Below are 26,666 nucleotides of genomic sequence, written 5' to 3'. Positions count from 1 at the left end.
GGACTCAAACACGCCCCCACCCGCCCTACACATGTGTTTACTTACTGCTTTCAAAGTATGCACTGTTAAGTATTTAAGTAGCTGGTTCCATATCCCTGGGGCAGCTTCACCAGCAAGAAAGAAAAAAAAAAAAAAAAAACACCAGGCACGTGTAAGCAGCTGCACAACCAGAACTTAATGGTGCTGCAGAAGTTGTGTTACAAAGTTTGTTACAAGGCATATTGCAAAGGGGGAGTTAATATTCTGGCCCAATCCAAGGGGTACCTTTCCTCATCTATCAGACACTGTGTTGTGTTGATGGAGTTCTTAGAGCCGGAATAGCAGAAGGCAGATATTGTCATCAGATGACTGAGTTCAGAGCTTAGCTTAGTTGGATGCTTTGCGACTCTGCTCTCAGCCTCGGTTTTCTCTTCTGCAAAATGGAAATGTTATCAGAGCTCACTGACTAATAGGCATTGGATGCTAGCTCTATACCAACTCTGAGCCGGGCCTCCCAATGAAATGTTGGGCAAGGCGGGGATGTTCACAGTCTCAGGAAGCTTAACAGCTGAGCTCTCAAATGCCGCACAGTTAACGGGCTGCCTAAAAGGTGCCTGTACTCTCTTCCTTTGCTTGCTATACGCAAGGTCCTCAAGGGTCCTTATAGAGCGTCACCACACGGGGAGATTACTGGACATTTCCAGGAAACGGAAGGGCATTTGCCTTGAAAATAAATACAAAAAGTAGTGTACAGTGTTTTCAAATCTCAGAGGACGTTTTTGAAAGCTTGTGCAAATATAATACAGACCAGAGACCAGGCTAATATGCACTGACCTCCACTCCTGCCAGCAGCAAGCTTTGTGTGCCATGTGCTTAGCTGTTGTCTGATAGCAATACCACTTGGGTAGCTTGAAATGGAAAAAAAAAAGTTGTGACTTCTGACTGGCATCTAGTTTTTCATTTTGATGTAATAGATTTAGGCTCAGCTTGTGAAAGTTCTGGAAAAGTCACTGGGTTATGACTTCAAGGGCCACAGGGAGAGGTGCTTGCCAGCACCGTTTGAGGACTAGTGTGGTCCTGGGCCCCGGTAATCTCTCCTCTGGGCCTCACAAGTTAAAAATGGGCCAGCACTAACTAAGAAAGACCTGGCCTGGCTGCTTACCTGGAGGCAGCAACTGCCCAGGGCTGTTGGACACTTCTCTCGGGAGCCAGCCAGGTTCCAGCCTGGTGGCAGTGGCTTCTGTGTAGCAAGAAGAAAGGCTCCTGGTCTCCTAGGAAGGCTCCTATGGTCTGCAGAAACTTTGAGTATGTGCTTCCCGCCTGGTCTCCAGCGCGATGGGGTCCTTCCTTCGCAGTCTGGAACCTGGCCCCTGCCCTCCTGTCTTTTATGGCTCTTCTCTAATGGTGGTGTGTGTGGTGTGTTGACTCCTATCTGAAACAAGGCAAGGAAACCTGTGTGTCCCTGTTTCATCAGAAGAAAAGAGAAACAGACAGAAAGGGAGAGAGGGACAGGGGGGAAAGAGAGAGGGAGACAGAGAGATGGAGATGAGAAGAGAGTTAGATGAAGAAGACAGAAAACGCAGAGACATCTGGAGGGATGGCGGGTTAGTTACAAAGGAGGCCTCCTCCCTGCTCCCTGTCCTAAAGGGCCAGCCTTGGGCAGCCTCTGTCATGCTGGCCTGCACTTATCTCTGCATCTCTTTCCCCTTGTGCAAGATTCAGAACTCCTTGCTCCAAAGAAACAATAAACGCATTCATGTTTAGAGCTGCACAAGTGAGAGCTAGTTTACTGACACCGTGGCATGTTTTCTGTTGGCTCCTCGGCCCTTTCCCGAGACTGTTTGCTTTTCCCATGCAAAGTAGACCACCACAACACGTTTCTGTGACATGCTTATTCCTTCCGGGGGCCCCCACCCAGACCTGAAGGTCCTAGTATTTCAAATGGGTCAAAGTTTGAGAAAACATGCCACTAATTTGCTTTGGTGATTAACTCTTAAGTTAAAGGAAGCTCTCTGCCCCCACCCACCCCCCAACCCCCACCCTGCCACCTTTGTTTTTTTAAGCTGAGACCATAATGTAACTGAGCTTGAAAATCTTCAAGGTCTCTTAAATATATTTCTCCCCTCCCCTGACCCCCCCATACGTGTGTGTGTGTGTGTGTGTGTGTGTGTGTGTGTGTGTGCGCGTGCGCGTGCGCGCATGTGCGTACACACACATGCATGTACGTGTGGAGATCAGAGAACAGCCTGTGAGAATCAGTCCTCTTCTTCCACCATGTGGATCCTGGGGGTTGAACTCAGGTTGTCAGGCTTGAGGGTATCACATTTATCTGTTGAAACGTCTGTCTAGACCTTTAAAATCCCACCTTTCCCCCTCAGGTGCTCTGCAGCCCCTGTTGGTCAGAATGGTACCCAAGATGGGTTAGAGTCCTTCGGGACAGTTAGGGATGTCCTTTGTAAACTTCGCCTTGAACAATGCCAAATCTATTCCCCCCTCACTTTGCCATTGGTGGATTACTTCTTTAGTCTTTACCCAAGACGGTGCAGATCTTTAGTTTCAGAACATTTGGGGAGGTCTGTGAAGTCACTGGAGTGATGTCAGACAGGCCAGGCAGCTGAATTCATAGGACACAGGATAGACTGACTCCAGGCCTTAGCTTAAAAAAGTATGAAATCTCTGAAAATGTAGGTGATGGTTGAGACCCTGCTGGCAACTGTTCTCATCACAAGTCCAGGGAGGGTGGGGTTGAAAATGTGCATGAAAATCAAAGTGAGGTAGACGATGTCACAAGGGTCTATGTGCCCTGGCTGGCAGGGAGTCTGTCGCTAAGTGTCCCAGCAGTGCAGCCATGTGCAGAGGTGAGCTGCTGGGATCCTGACATGCACCGCTATGGCCACAGTGCCCACAGGGGCATGCTCCAAGTACTGTCAATGGCCTCACTCCTCTGTCCCCAGCTATATGAGAAGATGACTGTTCACAGAAGGGCAGGCACTCATAGTCACGGGCCTGATCAAACATTTGTTTTCCTTTGAATTGGAAGTTGCTTGAGTATATTACACTGGGCCATCATCTAGTGAGTCCTTTAATGCGTCTCCATTAAAATATAATGATGGTACTGTGTAGAAGTTAAATGCAAATGGATATTAAAGAAAACATTTCAATGGTACCTCTGGAATATATTTAGTGCCCTATTTTATGAAAAGCATGGAAACACACAGAAAAAAGCTGAAAGTTAAAAAAATATAATTAGTCCTAAATGGTGTAACTTATGTGATTTTCTTTTAAAAGAGAAAGAAAGAAAGAGAAGGAAAAAGAAAAAAGAAAGAAAACTAATTCATCTCACAAAAAGTTCAAAGTTCACATGACAAACATTTTGTGTTGAAGTCACTAAGTTCTGTTTCACCAACCAACACTAGGGCATCTCAGCTTGTAATGAGCTTCATAAATCAGTGTGTTTGTGGCCAGAAAGCCACAGGAATGAAGCCTGGGCTCTCCCTCGTGCAGCCCAGCCTGCCACACAGGCCTCTGCTTTATCAGAATCGCATCCTTTTGCCTTTTACACGGGAAGGCCGTGCGACTCCAGCCACAAAGTTTTTGGCGACTCTTGGACTGGTGGTGTTCTTCTCTGGGGCTGGTTTGACTCATCTCAATGGCTGCTGGGCCTTTATTAAGGGTCTGAAGCATATGTACACTATGATAGGGCCTTTGTCTCCTTGTGGTCCTGGCTGCTCTCCTAAGCCACGTGTCATCCTTGAAAGACCTCACAGCTGAGACAAGTGAAGTGCCTTTCAGAAAGAGATGAAACCCTTCTTTGTCTGGAAAGCAGGGCCGCTACTTAAGTCTTCTTCAGGACTAATGCCATTCTTCAAAAAAAAAAAAAAAGTACATATTCCATCCACATGTACCATCAGACATGTTAAACATACAAAGATATATAAAGTTCTAAGTATATACAGACGTCACATAAATTACATATATACCTATATATGGCATGCATATACATACATAATATATAATACATGCATCTATGAATATATGTGTATGCTACACACACACATATATATACCATGTCTTACATATAACTCTGTGTTATATAAACCTATGTTCATATGTGTCACTGCTGACACAGCTTCCCAAGCAATTGGAATCCCTCATCAGTTTCCAGGTCTCTGATAAAAGCAGGTCTCAGCCCATATCCCCAAAGAGATGGTGGTACCCAGGGAGGAACAAAAGGACCTGGCTTAGACTCAGCAGATAACCAGAGTCTGCTGGCAGGGGCAGCTGTCTAGCAGAGCATGGTGCGCAGACTCAATGAAGTCACCACAGAATCCGTGGGCCATAGATTTCGTATAGCGCTACTATGTACTAATGTACTAATAGCAGCATCTAAGGGCACCCGAGTGCTCTGAGGTGTGGCCCAGGAGCCAAGTCACACTGCCTTCGTTTCTCTCCCTCTGTCTCTGGGTCCCTCGCTGGCACTTGTGGAAGTCTGTAGCATAGTCCACTGTAGGACAGCCTCCTACTATGGGTGTTTTCAATTCAAACCAAGATGAGGAGCCAGCCAGAGGCTTGCAAAACAGGAGGTTTGGGCCCTCTCCTGGCTTGTTCTGTCACTTCTCTCTGTAAGGGAGTCTGAGGCTAGAGCTGAGGAGTGGGGGACAAGGACAGAGCATGTGTTGCCAATCTGCCAGGCTGGAGGTGTATTCATTATTGATGGAGGTAGTGCGTTGCTGTTCAGATATGCAGCCAGCCTGGGTAAATGAGACATTCTTCAGCAAATTGCTTCGTTTTTTGATTGCTGATTGTACGCGTGTCACCAAGCTGACTCAAGGTTCATCGATGCATGCTCAGTAAATTAGAAAGAACATAACTATGGATCAGCCAAGAGAATGAATTCTGTGCCTACAATGACCCAGGGCCATTTAATTTTCTGCTTAATTTTGTTGCAGTCAGTTTGCATTTTGGGTTATTATGCAGTAGGAAATTAACAATAAATAACAAATTTGGTCCTCCTGTGCTTGTAATGATATTTTTATAAATCTTTGTAATGCTGTTTTTTAAAGGATCAAGGTCTGTGCTGGTCTGATACTCCAGCAAGTATGTGGAGAGGAAAACGCATTATTCTTGCTAGATAGCCATGTTGTTAAATAGTGTAATCTCTCTCTCTCTCTCTCTCTCTCTCTCTCTCTCTCTCTCTCTCCTCTCTCTTTCTCTTTCTCTCTCTCTCTCTCTCTCTCTCTCTCTCTCTCTCTCTCTCTCTCTCTCTTTCTCTCTGTGTGTCTTGGTATTTTTGCTTTAAACTAAAATCCCTTTCTCTCTTCTCTTTCTCAGATAATCTGAAGACAATGGATGCTGATGAGTGTCAAGACATGTCCCAAGTTTCAGGTGAGACTGGGGGTGATAGCTATATGTCCAGAAGTTGTGCTGGCCGTGCTTAGGGGAGCCAGCAAGGCTGCCATAAAAGAAAAGATCCAGAGGCATGTGTGTCAGCGTTTCCTTCACATTTTAAAGCATCCTATTTGAGAACCTGTACATAAAAAAACAAAAACAAACAAACAAACAAAAAAACTCCCAAGCAAAATTAGTTTTAGTGGTAACTCTGAGAGCAGCCTGAAAAGGCTTAAAGAAATACTGTACTTTTGGAGAAAGTTACAATGGATTTGTCTACCAAACATCTAACCACATGCCAAAGACGGCATTTAAAAGATAAAAGCTGGGAGAGGAAGAGGAGGAGACAGCAGCTTGAAAGGAAAGTATAGCTACCAACAGGGCCCAGTCCAGAGTCCGAGCAGTTGCCAAGTGTGGAAGGCAAACGCATGGCTCGTCTTACCAGACCTAGAAAGAGGACCGCTACAGCTAGTAGGAAGGTAGAGTCAGGTTCCAGGCTGTCCGGTGGGGCAACACTGAGGATGAGCCATCCAGCAGATCCTGCCCTGTCTCCGTCAGTGTGGGGATAGGAAGCCCATCCCTGCCTGGCCTGTATCTGGACAGTACTTGGAAGCAGAGTTCCTGGACACGGAGGTGTATTCAGTCTTTCTGTTTCAGAGGCTCCAGGCACTTCCCCAGTCCCAGAGGCCTGGCCTCTATATGGCACTGGTCAGTCTGCCGTCTGTGCCTTGGCTCCACTGTCTCCCTAGGGTTTGAAGAGGTGTTTATTTGTTTGTAAGTTTGCATTTTGGTCCAGGTGGATGCCCTTGAGGGGACGTGCCCTTAGTATGTCCTACTGCCAGGCTCACTAGAGGACTGGCCGGTGCCGAGGTCCACTCCTCTGGAGATGGGTTTGCAATGAGTCACACATGTTACTTCCTGCACCCTTCCTTTCCTTTGTAAGGAGGGTTCAGGCTTAAATTTCCCACAATGAAAAAGAGAATGAGTGGCCACTTTTAAAAGGTGGCCATCTGTTGCCTTCCTAGTTCAGAGTAATGGACGTGTCCTTCAGGTCTGGTGCAAGCAAAACTTGTTCATGTCATACAGGCTACACATTTTGGTTTATGGAATTCATCTTAAAAAATAATCTCTTACAAGTGGACAAAACATTTAAGCACACACTCACTGTGACGTTGTCACTAATACTTAAAAACTATGGTACGTGCATTAACCTGTACCCTCAGATCTTGAAAACAAAGACAATGTGAATATGGAAAGAAATTTGAAATGTGCATGAAAGTGGAGAAGATGCAAAGTATGATTCCATGTGGAAAAAAATAAACTATATACACGTTCACACATGCATTCTACATGCTTGCGTGAACAGTCACAGGGATTCTGGAGTGTGTATATTAACCTAGACATCCCCCAGAGGCTGAGCGTTGGAAGAAAGATGGGCGCGTTGGAGAGAGGAAGAAGACATTGTTCTTTTCTTATACTGTTTAGAGTTATTTGGCTTTTTTTTTTATGCTTTTTAAGCAAAACAGTTAAATGAAAAGATGCTGTTTAGCTTGTCACAGCTGCTTACCCATCCCCCAAGCCTAGGAAGACAGTGTGTGTTAAACATAATTAACAGAGGCTGGGGGGGGGGCTCTACATATGGAAGGTCTCACCCATGGGGCTCACCCCTCACAGCTAGATTGAATGTCACAAAAACAGGGATGTTGAGAAACTCCAAGGGCAAGAAGAGCCTCTTTTGCTCGTTCGGTTCTTCTGCTTTTCTTTGCTGCTTTGACCTCAGAGGACTTCTAAGTTTAAACTTTACAAAATGCACTCAGTGAAGTGAGACCTCTTGGTCCACATGGCACCTATGTTCCTGAGGTCCTAATTCAAAACAATAGGTTGGAGATGAAACCAACCCAAACACCCATTGGTGGATAAATGGATAACGTGTGATATGTGTATATAATGGAGTATACTATTTAGTTCTAAATGTTGAGATCCTGTTTTATGGGACAACATAGATAGACCAGAAGAGTGAAATAATCCAGGCACTAAAAAAAAAAAAATCAATGCCATGAACACCTGTGAAGTACACAGAGAGGTATAATAATAATAATAATAATAATAATAATAATAATAATAATAACAATAATAATAACAATAATAATAATAATAATAAGTTGATAAAGGTAAGAGCTTGAGCTGATTCCTAAAAGGTGGACAAAAAAAAATCACAAAGTGGAAAGAAAAAAATTTTTCAGAAGAAAATGCCATGATATTTTCAGGGTTTCCCCAGAGATTATGGCAATTTATTGAGGTAATATGGCTACAACACGTTTGTGAATAACAAAAAGAGAACACGCCACAAAAGAAACAGATCCCCTAATCTAAGCCTTTATGCCTTTGTATAAGTCTGCAGCCCATGTTACAGTTGCATTTTTATACGTAGTTACATGACCATTTTAGGCCATGAAGGACACGCCATTGTTTGCTCAACACTGTATAATAAGTACACATTATGCTTATGTTAAGTGAATTGTGGGTAGATTGCACAGGTTTTGAATATTTCTCTAAAAAGGAGGTTGAGGGAATGAGTTCTGGCGGTGGCTAGAGAGTGGAAGGGGAAGATAGTGATGGAGAAGCTGGTCAGTGGATACAAATCTATGGTTAGATCAGAGGGAGAAACTCCAGTGTGCCTTTGCATAGTATGGCGACTGCTATAGACAGTAATGTAATAAATTTCAAAATACCTAGAGGACAAGATTCTGAATTTGCTCACTATAAAGGAATAGTCTGGGGTGGTGGGTGCACCACTCACACATAAAGACTTGAGTGCTACACACTGCATGCATGACTGAAATCTCAAACATCACACTGTACCACACAAAGAGGAGCAATTAGTAGATGCCCATAAGAAATCAAAAACAGTAAAGACACAAACATCCCCTAGCCTTGAAAACCACCTCTGAAATACTAACCATGAGGAAGAGTCAATAGTCTCTTTTTTCCATTTTGATCCCAAGGCATGCAAACGCCTTAGTTCTTTGAACTTCCTTTTCTTACCCTTAACATTATTCTGAATACTTAGTGTATTGTGGGTGCCCTAAAGGAGAAGACAGCTGGGGACAGGGACAGCAAAACAGCCTCAAAAACTCCTTTACTCTCCTTTTTTTATTTTTCTTTTTTTAAGATTTGGTCTGAAATTGTCTCTGTATACCCACAGCAAAAGAATGACGCTCTCTCCAGCCCTGGTGCGCAGCTTGCGCGTTTGGTCCAACTTTGAGCGTTCTGAACAACGGTTAGAACATCCATGAAGTGTGTCACACTAGGGAAAGAATTACACTTCTTTCATACTTTTATCATCCTTCTTTGATAATTTCCCAGTTCAAAGCAACATTTCCTTCTTTGTCTGCTAAGGTTGGGAACAAAGTAGAAAGGGTGCGCATTTAAGTAAACAGGAGTTGACTTGTTTGCTTCGTTTTGTTTTGTTTTTCATGCAGCCCTGGGGATGGAACCCAGAATTTTGTTCATGCAAGACAGTCATAGGATTCCCCCTACCATGCATAGTACTTTAAAAAAACTAGGCCTCTATTTTCAAGGCCATTGGACTCTTCTTCCCTGGGGTATACCCTAAATGTGGACTGTGCCTCAATTGATGCCACCTATGGACCTATGCCCACCGGGGACAATCCTAGAAGTTGACAAGCATTGCAGACCATGCTCACTGACTTGAGTCCACTGATTGGGGAAAGCTTTGCAATAGGAATTAGCTCTAACTCGCAGGTGTATCCAGCCTTATTACACTCAGGGACCATGTATAAAGTGAGAAAGTAATCATCAAGAACCCCTCAGTGCTTTAAGCATGTTTACAAATTGGAGCATAAAAACTCTCCTGGCCTACAGCCCTCAGCCTTGAGATTGGACGGGTACAAATCTAACAAAAGTGTCCTTCAGGGCACTGCTCACTAACTTTTTGATTGAAGCTGTTTTCTCTATCTCTTCTTCATTCGTCTTTTTAAATTACTCCTACAAATGGGTTACATTTTTGTTTGCCTTCTAAAGAAAGAAGCAGTCTATGGGAGGAAGTTGGTGGAGGTGGTAAGACCATCTCCACTCCCATTTCTGACTGCAGTCATGGGCCCCAAGCCAGTGTTCTGGCCTGCTGAACCATGAGTAGGGACTCCCGCCAGCAAATCGCTGAGACTCCTCTGGCTCCCATCACCTGAACTATGTATTGGACATTTTCTTAATGCTGTTTGTAATGTATTTGTTGGAACGTGCACACAAGGAGTACACCCTGTAGACATACATAATCTGTGTAGGAAAAAAAAGGAGCCTCATATATATTAAATAACACCAGTATCCTACCTACTTGATCATAGTAAATCACATTGACTGAGCACTTTGAGTTACCCAAATACTATCCTAAGCATTTTCTCATTTTCACTTGATAGAAGCCCACTGAAGGAGGATGCAGTTATATCTCCAAGTTGTAGGAAGCTAAGACTCAGCCTATAAGAAATTGACAGGAAGTCCCATAGGAAGCCAGAAAGTATGAGCCTACTTCAGCCCTAAGCTGTACACTTCTACTCTTCTCTAGAGTGGTGGTTCTGTAGGGGAAGCATCTATTTACCCATGATATTATGTTCCCTTGGGTCCCTCTTTATTAAAGATGCTGGGTAGCTGGAAGAATTATAATCTACTTGAGAAATCACTTACTTTTAATTTCAGATTAAGGGAACAATTTCTTTAATTTGACCACAAGAACTTCTTGAAGACATACTTGACACATAGTCAACAGGCAAATTAAGTATACATTGGTATATTTGTAATTTAGCCAGAAGCTTTGTTTTCTCAGTCAGTGAGATATTTTTACTTGCCTCTTCAAGGTCATTCCATCTGACCTATTAAAAACTTGCTGCCTTGCTTTCCCCCACCCCATTGCTTGCGCTGCTGGGTAAAGGGCATCTAGAAGCCATATTCTATGTCTCTGTCGTGTACTACAGGCTATGAAGTGACACCGTGAGCTCCACAGGTTAGTTAGCATTTGTGCTCGTTATTAATTTTATTTCTCACCATGCCCAAGTCATGAATTTTCGCCTCTTATTATACCTGAGGAGAGAGTTCTAAAGTGGTGGCCCTCTCTCCTTCCCGTGAGCTCTTCAATTGCTTTAATCATACCTGTAACCCAGGTCCATCGCCGTTTTCATAATTGGAGTGTGTTGGCTTTACCCAGCACTTTCTTTCTGGAAGAAATGATTCAAATAGTTAGTCGTCGGGCAAAAGTCAACACGCACAATGACTTTGCCTATCAGGAAGGTTTTCATGAAATGGTGAGATTTCCTCAGGGAATACCTCCCAGCAGCAAAAGAATGCAAAGGGCCTTGGGCACTGAACCCCCACCCCCCCCCCAGAGTGATGAATGTCTCTGCAACATAACTCACCCTTGGGGGGTGCTTTTAGGCAAATCAGAGGACCTCTTAAAAACCATCAGTGAGCTGAGGTGAGGTAGGGTTGAATTAATGCCACGCTCTTGGCTGCCACGTGAGTCCGTGTGGTTTTGTTCCTTCTAGTCTCGTTTTGTACTCCGCGCCCCTATACACATGGGGACTGACCTGTTATTCTTCCTTCTCCCCGTGTGGCTGCTGCTGCTCTGAGAGTTACTATTGATCAGTCTGACCCACAGTATTTTAGAATCATGACCCCTACTGTTTTCATTACACCTTGTCCTCTATGTTGGGGGGAAAAAAGTACCAAGATAAAAGACCGGGGACACTGGTGAGCTGGCTTTTAGTGTAATAACTTGAGCCAATTGTTACTGTGAACATCCTCCTTAAGACACAGTTGATAGTGTTCTCTCAATGATGGGTCAGCCACCCTTTTAAAACTGGGTAACTGCACGTCTTTCTGCATGAACTGGACTGAAAGTGTGGCGTGCTTTTATTAGCTCCACCTTGATCTCTATCTCTAGTGTTACACGGCATTTCCATGGGCCCAGAGGCATCACGGATGACACCAGGGTTATTATAGGAAAGATCATCACAACAAAATAAGTCAAAGCAACTTCATTTCTCCTCTCACTCCCAATCAGTATTAATGCCAGTTAGTTAATCACAGGGTCCCATAACTCCATACGTTCTGCATGTGCCAACTCATGGAACAGCTTCTGAGGCGGTGGCTGTGTTGCCACAGGCCCCACTCTCAACCTGATGGAGGTTCTTTTTATAATTATTTTATATTTCTATTTGAGGATATAATGCAATTGCATCATTTCTCTCTTCCCTTTTCTTTCGGAGGCTCACTATCGGCCTTTCAGAAGACAAGTGGTGTGTGACTCTGTTTATCCAGCCTTCCCCTATGCCCCTGCAATCTCTCTACATTATAAAGAACTTTTTGATAAAAATTTATCTTTGAGTGCCTCCCTAAAGTCCTCAAATTTTGAAAACCTTTATTCTGGACCGTGACACTGTATGAAAGTAAGAGCTGTCAAATACAGCATACACCTACCTTCTCCTAGTTAGAGTTTTTCCTCGCTTATTGCAAAGATGAGAACCAGTGCCACACGTCCAGCCACTGTAGCTTTAAAGGTTTTCTATTTAGGGTGAGGGAGACAGTGCTGACTAATGCACCAGGACTCTATCATAACATGAACACTTTTGATCAGTCTCTTGAGTCTCTTGTTTTTCTTGGGGAAATTATTATAATCTTACCCCATGTTTAACTATTTATCCTGTATCGGCAATCCAAATATACCCAATAATGTTCTTTCTGAAAATATGCCAGTTGCTCTAATCACAGCTAACCTGGGGTATTACATTGGGATGTCTCTTTCATAGAGATTGTAACACTATCCCCAAAGCATGCTCTTGGTGCCTGTACAGCTTCTATTTTAAAGATTCCAGTAAACCCTGTCTCTTGTATTTATTTTACTGATCTTGCCTGCCTCCTAAAGTGTTGGTGCAATTCTTGTGAGCTGATCCAATCTCCATGTCTGGTCACGGTCTTAGGAAATTTTACTGATTGATGTGTTGTTTACCTATGCTCCCAAAAGTCTGGGCTAGTGTCTGTTGGGAGCTCGTTTTGCCTGTAGGGCCAAGTTGCCGACTCAGCAGGCACACAGCTGGTGTACTGGTGCTCTGAGAGCCTACCTTCCGCATTGAGCCAGACTGTCTTTTGTAAGTAGCTACCTTGGGTTGGTTAGCACAGGCTTAGTGCCTCACTAACTGTGTCTCCTCTGGTGAACCCTTTGAATCAGCTCCAGAAAGGGGAGTGCTTTCAGAGTCCCAGCATTGGTGAGGAAGAGTGTTTTCTACCAGTGACAGTCTCACTGCATTGCTGTCAGTTTCCACATCCCTAACGGAGCCAGACAGACTTCACTCTAATCCAGCCAAGGAATGCTGAAGAGAGGGGATTAGGAGAGGAATGAGGGGGTCACTAGGAGTGAAAATGACCAAAGAAGCTGTATATGCATGAATGAGACTGTCAGATAGTAACAAAGAAGGAGAGAAGTGGGGAGAGAGAGAGAGAGAGAATGTGAAGAGCCTCAGAGATACAGCTGCCATTGGCCCAGCAGTAACACTCCCAGAGATATATATAATGGTGATCTTTAAGGATGTGTCAAAAATTGGCTGGTAGGGCATTTGGTGTTGTTTAAAAGCACAAGAAATAGAATATATATATATATATATTCAAAACAAAACAAAACAAAACAAAAAATACCAAAACAATGGAACTAATTCCTCATGTATCTCTTATAAATAAAATTGTAGAAATAGGTCTGTATTGCCAAAGTGTATTGAGAATATCTAAAAGCCGGTTTGCTCTGAAAAATAACAACATCACCACATAGGCCCTATAATGTATCACTGTTTATGTAGTGATTCAGTACCAGGAGTAGCTAAGGTCACAGATGCTGTTTTACGTTTTGTTGTTGGTTTCCTTTTGCAAATCTCTGTTCTCTGATGTTGACTTAGCACTTGGCAGTGATATGCGTTCCTAGAAATACATGTTAGCCCTAACAGAGCAGCGTTCATTCGGAGCAGGCACCCTGCATGCTGCCCTAGCGTGCCATCAAGGTGACGCCCAGGTACTGAAGTTCTCTAGGCAGCTGACAGACAGCACCTGCCAGAAACTCAAGCTCTGCTTTGTGTCTGCAGGGAAGGAGAGCCCCCCAGTCAGTGACACTCCAGATGAAGGGGATGAGCCCATGCCTGTCCCCGAAGACCTCTCCACCACCTCTGGAGCTCAGCAGAACTCCAAGAGCGAGCGAGGCATGGGTAAGTGGGTCACCCTGGTGTCCTGCTGGCTGCAGCACATGCGCAGTTAGGAAATGGCTGCTGTGTGGGGTAAGGTAGGTAGGACCATTTCCTCTTGTCCTCTGACGTCAGTTACTTAACATATTTCAGGGTTTCCCACAGCTGGGACTGGGGCAGTCTGTTTTAATTGCTGTGTTTATTTTTAAGGTTGTTTTCTGTTGGTTGCAAGTGATCTTGGGGTTACTATGTGTTACTGAACTGCTACCATGGTTAGGTACCTTCTGAAATGCATTCACATACATTTAAAGGTTAGTTTAAGTCAAGAGATTCAGCCAGCATTGTAGCATATAGCTCTCCCTTGTTTAGTCCAGGAGGCACCCTGTGTGATGGGGCGAGGGGGTAGGGGTGGCTGTTTTCCAAGGCAACCCAGGCATAATCAGATGCTCACAACCTGTCTGGTTCTCATCACAAAGCAAGAAGCTCACTCTGGAAAAAACTGAAAAAAAAATTGTCCTTTGGCCATCATCCCACACAGAGAGAGCCCCTGACTTGGTTCTCATGGAGAAAGAGGTGGGCTTGCCCTGAAACTCCACAGCTGCCGTGTAGCCTCTGCAGAATCCTCATGCTGTAGGAGTTCTTTAGGGAACTGAAAACGAGGCTGGTTCCTGGAGAGCAGGGAAGATGTGTGTGTGTGTGTTTCACTTGTTGGAGATGAATAGGGCACTTAGCAAAAATGCATGTCCCTTTGACCAGGTGGTGGGAGTAGGGGATGAGCCTTGGCTGGCACTGCTGACTGGCTCCCTCACAGGATTATGCCCTTTGCATCCTGAGCCAAGTTCTCAGTCCCATGTGCTGTTGGTATGGGCATTCCATTGGACTTGTCATTTTCCAAGGTCTCCTCTCCCTGACCATCACTGTGAACAAGTTTTAGTTTAATTTCCTTTCGGGATGAAGTTTAGAAAGTAGTCATTTCAAACGTGGGGAAGTAAAATGCCCTAGAAAGCATGTTTACCTGGCTTGGCAGCAGCAGTGACCTTGGCCCTAAAGACAGGGGAGGCTGTTTGAAGGGACCATCACAAAGTGAGCCAAGGTTCTTGTGTCCACACAGGAAAACCTGAGAGCAAAAGCCCAGAGGGCAGACAGGATGCTGTGGGGAACGGGTGAGAGGAACACCTCAGCCACACGACATTGTGGCCACCTTGCCCTGTAAGGTTCCTAAAGGGAATCCACCTGTGCCCACATGTAGGCTACAGGCTGTGAGTTTCATAACTTGTGGACCATAACATTGAATAGAACGGTGTGCAGATAACTGGTAGGGGATGTTCACAGATTAAAGGTAATGAAGTTGGACCATTACCTCGCCACACTGTCTCATGGAGTGACTCATGTGAACCAAGGATTAAGAAGGAAAGGGGACCAGGAGCCAGAAGAGTCCAGGGCAAGAGCAAAAGGCAGGAGGAGGAAGCAAGCATCACCATGGATACAGGGAGCTGATGCAAGGGAAGTGGTCACGCAGGAAGGCAAGTCTCAGAAGGGTCACATCCAGAATTCCTGGTCCCTGGCTGTGACCCTCAGGGCAGAGTGTCTCAATCTCCTCAGAGCCTCGGTTTCCTCACGTGAGCAAGAACAGCTCCCATAGACCCCAGAATAGCTCTGTGGGCCAGAGGAGAAAAGAAGACGACAGCGGGCAGACAAATAGTAAAAGACAGGGAAAGTTGCGTGCTGTGTGCTGCAAGAGTTATAGTCCTGGATTTTCCAGGAGTGAGCGGAGCACAGGCAGCAGAGCACAAGGAAAGGTTGAGTCCGTTAATTGAAAATGAAACATAAAATAAGCAAATTGAAAACAGAAGAGAGAGAGATGTGATAAAGTAGGGCAGTACCAAAGGAGAGACTGATTTAGAACTAAGAGTGTGAGCCCTTGGAGTGGACAGTTCAGGGAGGCATGGTGAGGCCTGACCGGCGCTGAGGGCGGAGCAGCTTGGGTCACTCAGTGAAGAAGGCTGTTTGGAGAGTGATGAGCCTGCTGTTGACAGCTGTGAGCCATAGCACGAGGCTCTAGCACCAGACAGGAACAGGAAGAAGACCCAATGGTAGGACACGCGAGAAACCAGCCCCGACTGGTGAGTGGGATTTGAGAAGTGATGGTTCCATATAGTGCTGCCCTGTCTAATAATGCTGGAGGGACACCATAGGCCTATGTGTAAATACTGGGAGAATGACACCCAGAGGCAGAGCAAGACAAGCCCTGGGATTGGGCCTCCCCTTTTCTTCAAAGTCTGAAAGAAGGCACGAAAGACTTGAAGTGCTGCCTGAAGGATTTTAAGTGAGACCAGAAGGAGAACTTTCTGGAAAGCGGGGATTTAGTCATCAGAATACTCTACTTAGTGACACTGTGCCTCGTTCTTCTGAAGTGGTCTCTTTAATAGCGAGAGAACTCTCGGCTCTCTGAAGTGGTTGTATCTGAAACCATTTGAAGCTAACGAAGCACTCATTGACCTCCTCAGGCAACCCTGAGTTTCCCGAGTCTCCATTGCTTGCTGGAGGGAGGGCAGAGCCGATGGCATTGACACAGAACTCTAGAGCCTCCTGAAAGCCTTCCGGTGGGACAGTGTCCAGGTCGATGTCTAGAGAGCAGAGGGACGTGTAAAGGAAAAGCAATGGCTTGATACGCTCTTTCTTTGCTCAGTAATACTCCTTCCTTTCTTCCGCTGCATTTGCTCCTGCTTTGGGTTTGCTCTTGCCCCTTTTGGCCCAGAAGGGACCAGAGCTGTGCTGCCCTTCCCAACTGGCAACCTGGGGACTGTGAGAATCCAGGGCACCACTCTGTGTTGAATGCAGCCATAGGGAGGCTGGAGTAGAGAGAGGAGGGAACCCAGAATGCAGTGGGGTGATTCCAGGCTGAAAATACTTAACACTCTAAGAAGGTCAAGTCAGTGCTGCGCTTAGCATAGAGTCCAAGGGAAAAGCCAATACCAGCATAGACCTGCCCCTCATGCCTGAGCGAGAACCAGGGTGTTGTCAAGTCAACCTGAGTGGGGCCTTCAGGGAAGGCTCGGCCCTTGACTGAGCAACTGGGAAAAGCTGTGCAGAAGCCAAACAGAAGGACTCGGAGAGGGTGCACTGCAGGATGTCTCCCTTTGAGTGTACCTCAGCCTGATACTCATCTGCCAGCCCTGAGAGAGGGGGACCCTGAGTACAGCATCTCAGCGAGTAGTTGGGCCAGGGTTTTATTCTCCTTAGCTTAGATGGAAGGCGGGGGGGGGGGGGGGGGGGAGTACAAAGTAAAATCTCTACACATTTCCTTCTTCTAGAAATCCTGAGAGAAATAAGGAAGTGTAGAAAAGTATTGATGTTGGTTTTTACTTTTGTTTGGCTGTTTTGTTTTGTTTTTTTTCTTCTTCTTCTCTATCCATTACCTTGACTCAGCCATGAGGGCAGGGCTGAAGCAGGCCCTATAAGCAGTCATTTCAAATATCCGTTGCACATAGGGACATGTACTTGACACTGTGTTACATGAGGACAGGTAAAATATATTGTCTTCACATATTTTGTAACTGATTGTCCTGGTGCCAGTTTCCTCTCCTGTGGGGCAGGGTGGCATTTAGGTTTGGTTTGGGTTGGCATACAAAATGTGTTTCACTGTGGCATTTTCAAACATACTTCAGCACCAGGCTTATTCAACCAGTCACTATCATCCTCGCCTTTCGGCATGGGTGGTCCCCAGGGTGGATGGCAGGTGTGAGGATTCTCCTAGTCCTGAGAGAGGGAAAAGGGGCTGGAGGGAGGTTTCTCAGGACTGAAAGAGAGACATTAGGCCTGGCTGGCGAGTGGGCAGCTGGCTTCAGGTACGGATGTCAGCCAGTTATCTAATCAGCCACCAGAGGAAGTTGTTTTTATCAGTGAAATGCATCTCTTCTGAAGCGATAGCCCCACTTGAGCTTGGAAGGAGCACTATCTAGCGGCATCTGAGCAGCTGCAGTAAGTGCAGGGACTGAAGGCACAGGCAGGCGAGGTCTTCAACCTCGGGAGCTGCCGCCACCACCGCAGCCACTGGGTTCCTCTGCTCTGAGGATGACTGGAGTACGTAGGCTGCCTTCCGGTGCCCCTTGCTTTCTCTTTATCCCTTCCCTCCTCATCTTTCAGAGTGGAATGCTCTGTGCTACGGTCTCAAAGGGGCAGACCTGTAAACCTCTCTACTGTTATAATGTAATTTACTATCTCCACCTTGGAATGCTTGTACATGCCAACGGTAGCCCCCACAGACACATCCCAATCAGCTGAGAAGGAGCCCTTTTTTTCATGAAGTTCTCAAGACATGAGATAGTAAGTAGTGTTACAAAAAACTACTTTCCCGACCTCTTTCTCTTTCCGTGTTTGGCTCAAGAGGCTGGTGTGAGGCTGAGGCCTTACCTTCACCAGAGAATGAGAGTTGCTGACTGCCACCGGGCCTTTGGCCTGCTGCATTCCTTAATCTGTCAACCAGCAGGAATCCCAATGATCTTCACAGGACTTCCGGACACTTGGCTATGCCTGCGCTTTGAAGTGACTCTGTATATCACTGTCATCTAGTTGGGCTCGGCTGTATCCAGGGAGGCCGAGCAGCAGGAATTTAGGACCATTCCTTTGAGGAAATGGAAACTGATATGTGTCTGTCAGCACCTTGTGTCTTGTGTGCATGCTTGGTTCTGTGTATGTGGGGATTACTTGTTGCATGATAGATGGTTGGATGTGCGTGGCAGATGTGTATGTGCTTGTTTATGTGTGTGGCATGTGTATGTATTTTGTGCACAGGTATAGTATATATGCTTATGGGCATGTTATATTTTTATGCATCTGTGTTTGTGAGTGATTTATAAATATGTGTGGTGCGAGTGTGGTAGGTATGTGTGAAGTGTGTGAGGAATGTGTGTATATATACATATATATATATATATGCTGTGTGTATATATGTGGTATGTTTTTACATGCTTTGTATACATATGGTATGTGAAGTGTGTGTACATGTGTATTTTATATGGTATGTTTGGTATATATATGATATTATATATGTACAATGTATATGTATATGATATATATAGTGTATATCTGTGATGTGTGTAGTCTCATGTGTATTTGTATAATGTGTAGCAATGTGTAAGTAGTATGTCTGGTATATGTTTGGCATATGTGATCTATGTATGTTTGTGGCATGTGTATGGCATATACATATGTGATGTTATGTATGTGGCTTGTGTATGGTATGTGTGATTTGTGTAATATATGTGTGATGTGTATGTGTCTTTTGTGTTGCATTTGTGTGTGGGGTGTGTATGTGGTATGCATATGTGTGGTATGTGTTATTTGTGTGTAGTATACAGGGAGGTTTTGGGTGGTGTGTGTATTTGGTATTCATGTGTGTGGCTTGTGCAATTTGTTTAGTATGTATGTTGTACATGGTGTTTGCGGTATGAGTGTGTCATATGTGTTTGTGGCTTGCACGGTGATGTGTATATGTGCTATGTGTTGTGAGCTGAATGTGTGGTTGTTGCTCTTTAAAATATTAATTGCCCTTATTTTGGGGGAGTGTAGGGTACGATATCCACATGCCGCTGCGCATGTGTAGAGGTCAGAAGACAGTTTTCAAGAGTCAGTTCTCTTCTTCTACCAAGTGTGTCCCAGGGATTGAAGTCAGATCATCAAGCTTGGCACCAGCACCCTGAGCTGCTGAGCCACTTCACTGTCCCAAATGTGTGGGTCTTGACAGTATGGCACAGCTGTTCTCTTAGAGATGCTGGACGTTAGCTAGATGCTTTGCAGATAGTTAGAGGTCCCAGGTCTGGTGTGTCCTGGGTCAACAGCTCTGCAGTGACTACCATCTCTATACCTAGGAAACGAGGGATTCACCTTACCCAAGCAACACATGCAGTTACACCCTGGCAAAGGAGTTCACCCCAGCCAGCACTCATGAACTTGTTAATGTCTTCACGATGTTGTACCAGTGACAAAATTTACATATTGGGTGACCCTGTGCCTGAGACCCCTGTTAGCAAGTAACTAGGACCAGAAGCCTTGACACTAAGCCTGACATGAAAATCACACCATGGGTCCCAACAGAGGGCAACTCAAGGTCCCTGAAAGAACTTCATTAACTTCCAGTCTGAACCATCAACTCAAACTCCTGGGTGTAAGAGGCCTAAGCCAGCTCTACTGGGTGCTGATGGAGAGACAATGTAGACAAACATACTGCAGGTCAGTGGAGAGCACGGCCTCACACTTTGGAGTAGCCTCTTTCTGTACACAAAAGCCACTCTATGCCCACTCACTTCCTTGTAGCTGTAGACTGGTGGCCATAAAGCCCTGAAATTTCCCTTAGTATCTGACCCAAAACAAAGACACTTAGGTGCAAAGCATAATCCTGCCCAAACCCCTGCTGAAGTCATTTTAGTATCTGTGTAGATGTAGTTTTTGGTCAGCTCCCACTTTTGTGTAGGATGTGTGGCCCTCAGTCGTGAGGGGAAACTCATCAGATCCCACTACTATTCCTAGAGTCCTTTGGTGTGCACAACGGATTCAGCCGTGGCCTTGGGAACCTTGACAACTAGAGAAAGGCTGGAGACTGGTGTCTGTATTACAGTGATGCCGTGTTGAACCACAAGAATTAGTTTATCTTCAAGAATATATACAAGGAAGACTTTCTGCTACCTCTGCTGAGGATTCAGGGTCACTCCGAGGTTCAGACTCATGGAACAGCTGGTATGAGCCGGAGTATGAGAGGGAGCCAGCACTATTTTGACTGGAGGAATTGTTAAGGAAAGCAGGAAAGATGCTTAGAAGTAAAACAATAAAGGCACTGGAGGACCTCGGCAGCCTGGTCTGGGGTTTGAGCAGTGACGTCGGCAAGGGGCCCTTCCCAACGTGTTGGCTCAGGTGATAGCCACAGCTGCTCTACATGGAAGAGCTTGCTCTCCTGATGGCAACTGTTGGGAATCTCTTGATCTTATGGATGGGTGTTTGAACCTGTGCCAGAAGGCAATGTGGGTAAGGAGAAAAAGGCAGGTAGAGATGGTGTTTGTCTACTGTCTTGGTATATGTCCGTGGGTGTGATGACCAACTACAGTGATTGTGGCAACAGTGACTATACTGAACAAAGTGGGGAATCCAAAGCTGATCGAGATAAAGTGGTAAAACCATCTAATGATGATTCTGAGACAAGGAATTAGCTAGAACACAGGGATGGAAGAGGCAGCAGTTCTGTCTGTGGATAAAGTCAGCTAGGTCAGACAATGGAGGGAAACCTCAGGCACACATTGGAAGCCCCGGAGGAACAGTAGCCTTTAGTAGTATAGAAAGGGGGTTATAGAGGGAGACAGAGAACAAATCCTATGGTTCAGGTGAAATTTCTCAGAAGATTTATAGCATGGACACTACAAAAAGACATGTAACAAAAGTGAAAAGGGGTATACAGGAACTGGGCCACTTGTGCATCTCCCAGAAGTAGCTCAACAAAGTGCAAGCAGAACCCAGACTTTTCCAAGGAAATCAGGCTGCTGAGCAGTGGGACTGGACAGGGGATGGGAGGGTAGATGGACTGATCAGATGAGTTGGGAACAGTGAGCTGGGACAGTTGCTGGGTGAAAGGGAGGATTTCCAGGCAGATGAGCAGTGGGATGGGGTGGAGAGGGAGTCGGGGGGTGGGGGAAGGTTAGCCACTAGGGAGGATGGACACATCAGATGGGGTGGGAACGTGGAGCTGAGAGAGTTGCTGGCTGAAGGGGAGGTTTTCCAGGCTGATGCTTTAGGATAAGGGTATTTAAATTCACTTTAGGGAACAGGAAGGAGGCCAGGTTTGGTGGCACACAGTTTTAACTGCAGCGCTCAGAAGGCAGAAGAGGGAGGATCTCTCAGCTGGAGGCCAGCCTGGTCTACAGAGTGAGTTCCAGGACGGCCAAGGATGCACAGAGAAACCCTGTCTCAAAAATAAATAAACAAATAAGTAAATAAATAAAACAAAAACAGTTCAGGGAGTAGGAAGGACTGGAGAAAGATGAGACTGGGCTCAGAGTCCTGGGAGGCAAGTAGAATGGCTGCCATGATGCCTTCCACCACTCCGTTTGTGTCTTTCTTCAGAAAGCCTATATCCCAGAGGAAGAGCTTTCTGGCCCTTTGGGTTTTGTCTCGCTTCACACTTCACCCCTACAGATAGAGTTAGCCTCGATTTCTCCCTGAGGTCCCCTCCGCACCTGTTTACCCTAGAGGGGAGCCGTGCTCCAGCAGTGTGGGTGGAATGGTGGGGTTGCCTTATTGGGGACAGAGAAAGGAGACGAGAGGGTCAAGCGAGAGGATTCGGAAGCTGAGAAGAGGAAACATGGCAAGACCCCATGCTCAGCATCTCCATCACTTTTGGATGCTGATTCACAGTGGCGCAACTACTATGTGCGGGCAGAGAGGCAGAGCCTTTGTGGGAGGCTGTCCCTGCCACATCACCAGTGGTGCTATCCCACCCAGGTCACTGTGATACCCACATATCCCCAGACAGCTTCCAGGTGAGAAACTGACTTAAATGTCATCCACACTTCCCTCAGCATCTCCCACACATGAGAGCTCTCGAGTTCACACAGGCCACCTTCAGCTGGTTAAGACTTCATTGTGGTCAGAGTTGTCCCAAGAACCCAGCATAGAAATTAAAAGCATACTGTAGAGAATTTGAACCAAAAATAAAATAAAATAAATGTGCCAGAGTCCCACCCTCAGATGTACAGCCCTCCTTCCTGCTTTTTTTTTTTCTTCTCTCTCTCTCTTTGTGTCTCCAGAGATACAGGTTAACTGTGGGAAGTGGTTTATTTCTATAAAGAAAACCCAGTATTAATCTTATCTTCACTTTACTCTGACTACTGAAATTCAAAAATCACACGGTGCTCCATTAACATACTGAGCAAGATGAAGAAGAGTCCAAGATTAAAGGGCCCTGGAACAGTAGACAAATACTACTTTCTGTTTCTGGGTTTTGGTCTCCGTGTTATTTTCTGCTTTGTTCTCTGTGTTGAAAGAATAAGTGGCTCTGTATGTAGAGTGTCAACTGACATTCCGTTAACTTTCCTTCTGCATAGGGTTTCAGAAAGAAATGGAAAAAAAAAAAGCAGGTTTTGTGCTGTGGTTGCCAGCTGCCACCTGTCCTCCTATCTGGTTAGGACATTTTTTTTTTGATTTGGGAAGTGTAAATATAACCCAGAAAAAAAAAAGCTTCCCTTCCTTTTATGCAAAAGTAGAAAGGTTTAAGCACAGACAGCAAGCCCCTACCCATCACCCTTCACGTTTGCACAGAAGCGGCTGAGCACAGTGCAGACATCTGCTGGGGGAGGTGAAGGGTGCAGGACAGCTTTCCTCCTCCGTCCTGAGTGATTGAGTCTCAGCTTCTGAAGCCTCCACCAGGCACACAAACAGATCACAGATCTGCCAAGAATCTTTTTTTTTTAATTTGTATTTAATTAATTTATTATTCAGATCACAGCTCAATTGTTATCCCATCACTTGTACCCTCCCGTTTCTCCCTCCCTCCCACTTTTACCCTACTCCCCTCTCCTAGGTCCAAGACCAAGGGGGACCTCCTCCCCCACTTTATGATCATAGGCTATCAAGTCTCATGTTGGTAGCCTGCCTATTCTTTCTTTGAGTGCCACCAGACCTCCCAACCAGGGGGAGGTCATCGAATATGGGGCACCAGAGTTCATGTCAGAGTTGGTCTCCACTCTCCACATAACAATGGAGAATGTCCTGTCCATTGGCTAGATCAGAGTAGGGGTTTGATGTTTACTACTTGTGTTGTCCTTGGTTAGTACAATAGTTTGAGCAGAGCCCCCTGGACCCTTATCCACCCATTATGATGTTCTTCTTGTAGGTTTCTAGGACCCTCTAGGTCCTTCTATTTCCCCATCTCCTATATTTCTCTTACCTAGAGTCTCAGTAGGATGACCTCATATCTATCCCAATCTCCTGGTAAGTGGAGACTTTCATGGGACATGCCTTTTGGGCTAGTACCTAATTATAAGTGAGTATATACCATGTGAGTCTTTCTGCTTCTGGGTTAACTCACTCAGTATGATCGTTTCTAGTTCCATCCATTTGTCCACAAATTTTGGGATTTCCTTGTTTTTTATAGCTGAGTAGTATTCCATAGTGTAAATGTACCACAGTTTCTTTATCCATTCTTCAACTAAGGGACATTTAGGCTGTTTCCATGTTCTAGCCAGAACCTCCCCCAGAATCTTAAATCTCTTGTTGGGATTTCTCTTTAGGATAAGAGAAACTTAAAGTTCAAAATGTGTGTTCCATTAGCAGGGAGCCAGATAGAATCAGCTGACTTCAATAGATTCCTTCATGCTGCCAGACTGTCATTGAATAGCCTGAACTCCACCACGGTTACAAGTATTTACACCACAGCCGTTTGGCCAGTGCTATAAACTATGGCTTTTTGTTTTGTTTTAGTTTGGTTTGGGATTTGAGAGCTGGCGTAGTATTTTTTGGATGGCTACCTGCACAGTAAATTTGACCCACACCAGTTGGCTCCCTGTGGCTCTCTGCTGCTGGTATCACAAACAGGGCCTCCTGCAGCAAGAGGCCTCTGCCTCTTAGTGAACAGAACGCTTCTGTTGAATCCATGGGTTGTGTTCAACCCAGCAGCAGTCAGAACACAGATCAAGAGGTGACTCCCCTCCCTGGTCCCTGCACCTGTGGTGGCTGTGAAGACACTTTCTCAGTAAGGCTTAGCAGTATGCAAATGTGGAGGAGAGTGACCAAAAGCTCACCTAATGGTGGAGGGACCTGGGACTCTTGGGGTCCTGAAGCCCCTGACCCTTGCTGGAACTCACGTCTCTGGTAGAAGAGCCCTTCCTGCTGCCTCTCTGAGGGGGTCAGGTCAAGGCAGGCATCATTGCTGGCCACAGCACTGGGGTGTGTCTTTGCAAGGCTGTCTGCCAGGAGAGCACTTCCGCTATAGGGGATGTGGCTGCAGGCTGTCGATTTCCACTGAAGTCACCAGGCCAGAATTCCTGTGAAGCCCTGAATGAATGTCCACCATCTTCCCCCATCCAGAAGCTGTGTGTGAGCTGTGATCAACGGATGGCTTCCAGGCTGACTCCTGCTGCCCGGCAGGGCCCAGGCAATTGTGGATGTTCACTTATTCCAAGTGAAAGACTATTAGCCTAGAAGGGAAACCCAGCTGAAATGAGAAAAGGAGTTTTATTACAGCCCTGCAGGCAGCTATATGATTATTGTTATTGTTATTCTTAGAACCTGGCAAAATGTTGAGTGCTTTCCCGATGTCTGTACACTCCACTTGAACTTGGTTGCAATAAAAATAAGAATCAGCTGTGACCCCAGAGCACCCCTCTCGGCATCTGTTTGCACCAGAATGTGTAATAATGACAATTAACTATTGCCCGGTGTGGTAACCACTTGTTTGATCCTAGTATGACAGTCAAAACAGCCTTTAGTGAAATTAGTGTTGGGTAGAGAATGCTGAGACCTAAGTGCAGTGGCCCTAATGCTAAGAAGATGATGCTGTGTTGCCCCGTAAAGCCGTGTGCATTGGCGTACGATCGTAGAGGGCTGTTCCTCCTCCATGGGCCTCACACTGATTTTTACATTCGACTTTGTGCTCGAGGGTATGAAAACACCTGTTAAGGGTTTGTGTTTATCAGTGCATTTTTATCCTATTTTAGTAACTGCTTTTTATTATTGGTGGCATGCCTCCCAATCTCGGACTGGGACCCCGTAGAGACAGACAGGCTCACCCCAGCTCTAGCCTGTGAAGCACAGCCGTGAGCAGTCTTCCTGTAAAGTTAGAGATGGCATAGATGAGTGGTAGCCAGTGTTTCTGGAATCTGGTGTTTCTGGAATTCACCTATGCCATGCACGAGTCACCTGGCCTATCATTGCACAGTCCACTGGAAATGCAGCAGTCTGCAAAGGGGCTTCTGAATTCCCCGGAAAAAGAAATTTTTTTTTCAAAAAAGGGAAAAATAATCACAGGTAAAAGTAATGTTAATATATTTATTTAGTCAATATACCTAAATAGTATTAAAAATATGTGCTCACCATAAATAATTTTTTAATGAAAACATTTACTTTTTCCTTAGACTGAGTATTTAAGCCCAGTGAGTATGTAATACTTATAGCCACTTTTTTTTTTATGCTCAGGAGCCAACTAAGCCAACTATTTGGAAGAGAGTGGTTCTTGACTGTTTGCTTGTTTGTTCCCAGTGCTGTGTCCAGCACTAAGCAGGAGCCCAGCCCTCAGGCAGAGAGATCTTGAGAGTTCCTGAGAAAAGCATATAATTACACTATGAATTTTATTGTCTAGTTCTTCCACACTTTAGCTCAACCTAAGTCCTGCCCCATTGGGGCTCTTGGGTTAGTCTAGGCATCAGCGTTTTAGCAGTAGACCCCATAGGCATTTGCTTCCACGCAAAGAGCAGGAAGTGTGGAACAGCCTTAACCTGGAAACCACATCCACTTCCCTGAACCAAGCTGAGCCACGTGTGACAGGGATAGTCTGGCTTGTTTTTCCATCCCTTCATTTCATTCCTGTGTTCTCCCATGTCTTGGTGTGAATCAATGTATTTAATTAAATATCTTCAAACCATGACAGTTGCTTCATAGGCAAAATATATTCCAGAAGAAACAGCTCCCAGCAAACCTAAACTCAGAGACACATTGACTGCTGTCAAACTGAATTTAATTATATATGATGGCCACTGACTCCTTTTGCTACTTCTTAAAAAAAAAAAAGTTGCTGCAACCTGATGAAGCAACAGGGAGGAAGGCGTGTTGGAAAAGGATTTTTAAGGGAGAAATAGAGGCCTCAGCACCCAATGCAGTTCTGAAGGCCCAGGCCTGCATGGCTGTGGCATTCCCAGGCCTGGTGCTTCACCCCATGCCTGGGCCCAGCCTGCAGCCCAGCCTTACAGGCACCTGCACCACCACTGCCTGCTGCTCTTCTGACAGTTCAGGAGACAGGGTGTGTCCCCGAGCATGTGGTTGTTGGGTTTCCTGAGCACACCATGATCCAGAGCACAGAGATAGGAT

At 45.5% G+C, this 26,666-nt stretch overlaps 1 protein-coding gene across 10 annotated transcripts in view; it reads left to right on the top strand.

Annotated features, from left to right (window-relative positions):
• IKZF1 (IKAROS family zinc finger 1) overlaps window positions 1-26,666 on the top strand; it is an 89,555-nt gene that overhangs the window by 10,193 nt on the left and 52,696 nt on the right. For all 10 annotated transcript variants that reach the window (XM_084798332.1, XM_084798326.1, XM_084798333.1 and 7 more), the window contains exons 2-3: window positions 5,311-5,364; window positions 13,506-13,625. In XM_084798332.1, the coding sequence (XP_084654458.1) occupies window positions 5,311-5,364; window positions 13,506-13,625 (174 nt within the window). The remainder of the gene's footprint in view (window positions 1-5,310; window positions 5,365-13,505; window positions 13,626-26,666) is intronic.

This window comes from Acomys minous (genome assembly GCF_964271855.1).
Source record: "Acomys minous genome assembly, chromosome: 10".
Taxonomy (NCBI): Eukaryota; Metazoa; Chordata; class Mammalia; order Rodentia; family Muridae; genus Acomys; species Acomys minous.
The sequence above is the reverse complement of the archived record's forward strand: the minus strand, read 5'-3'. Positions and strand labels throughout refer to the sequence as shown.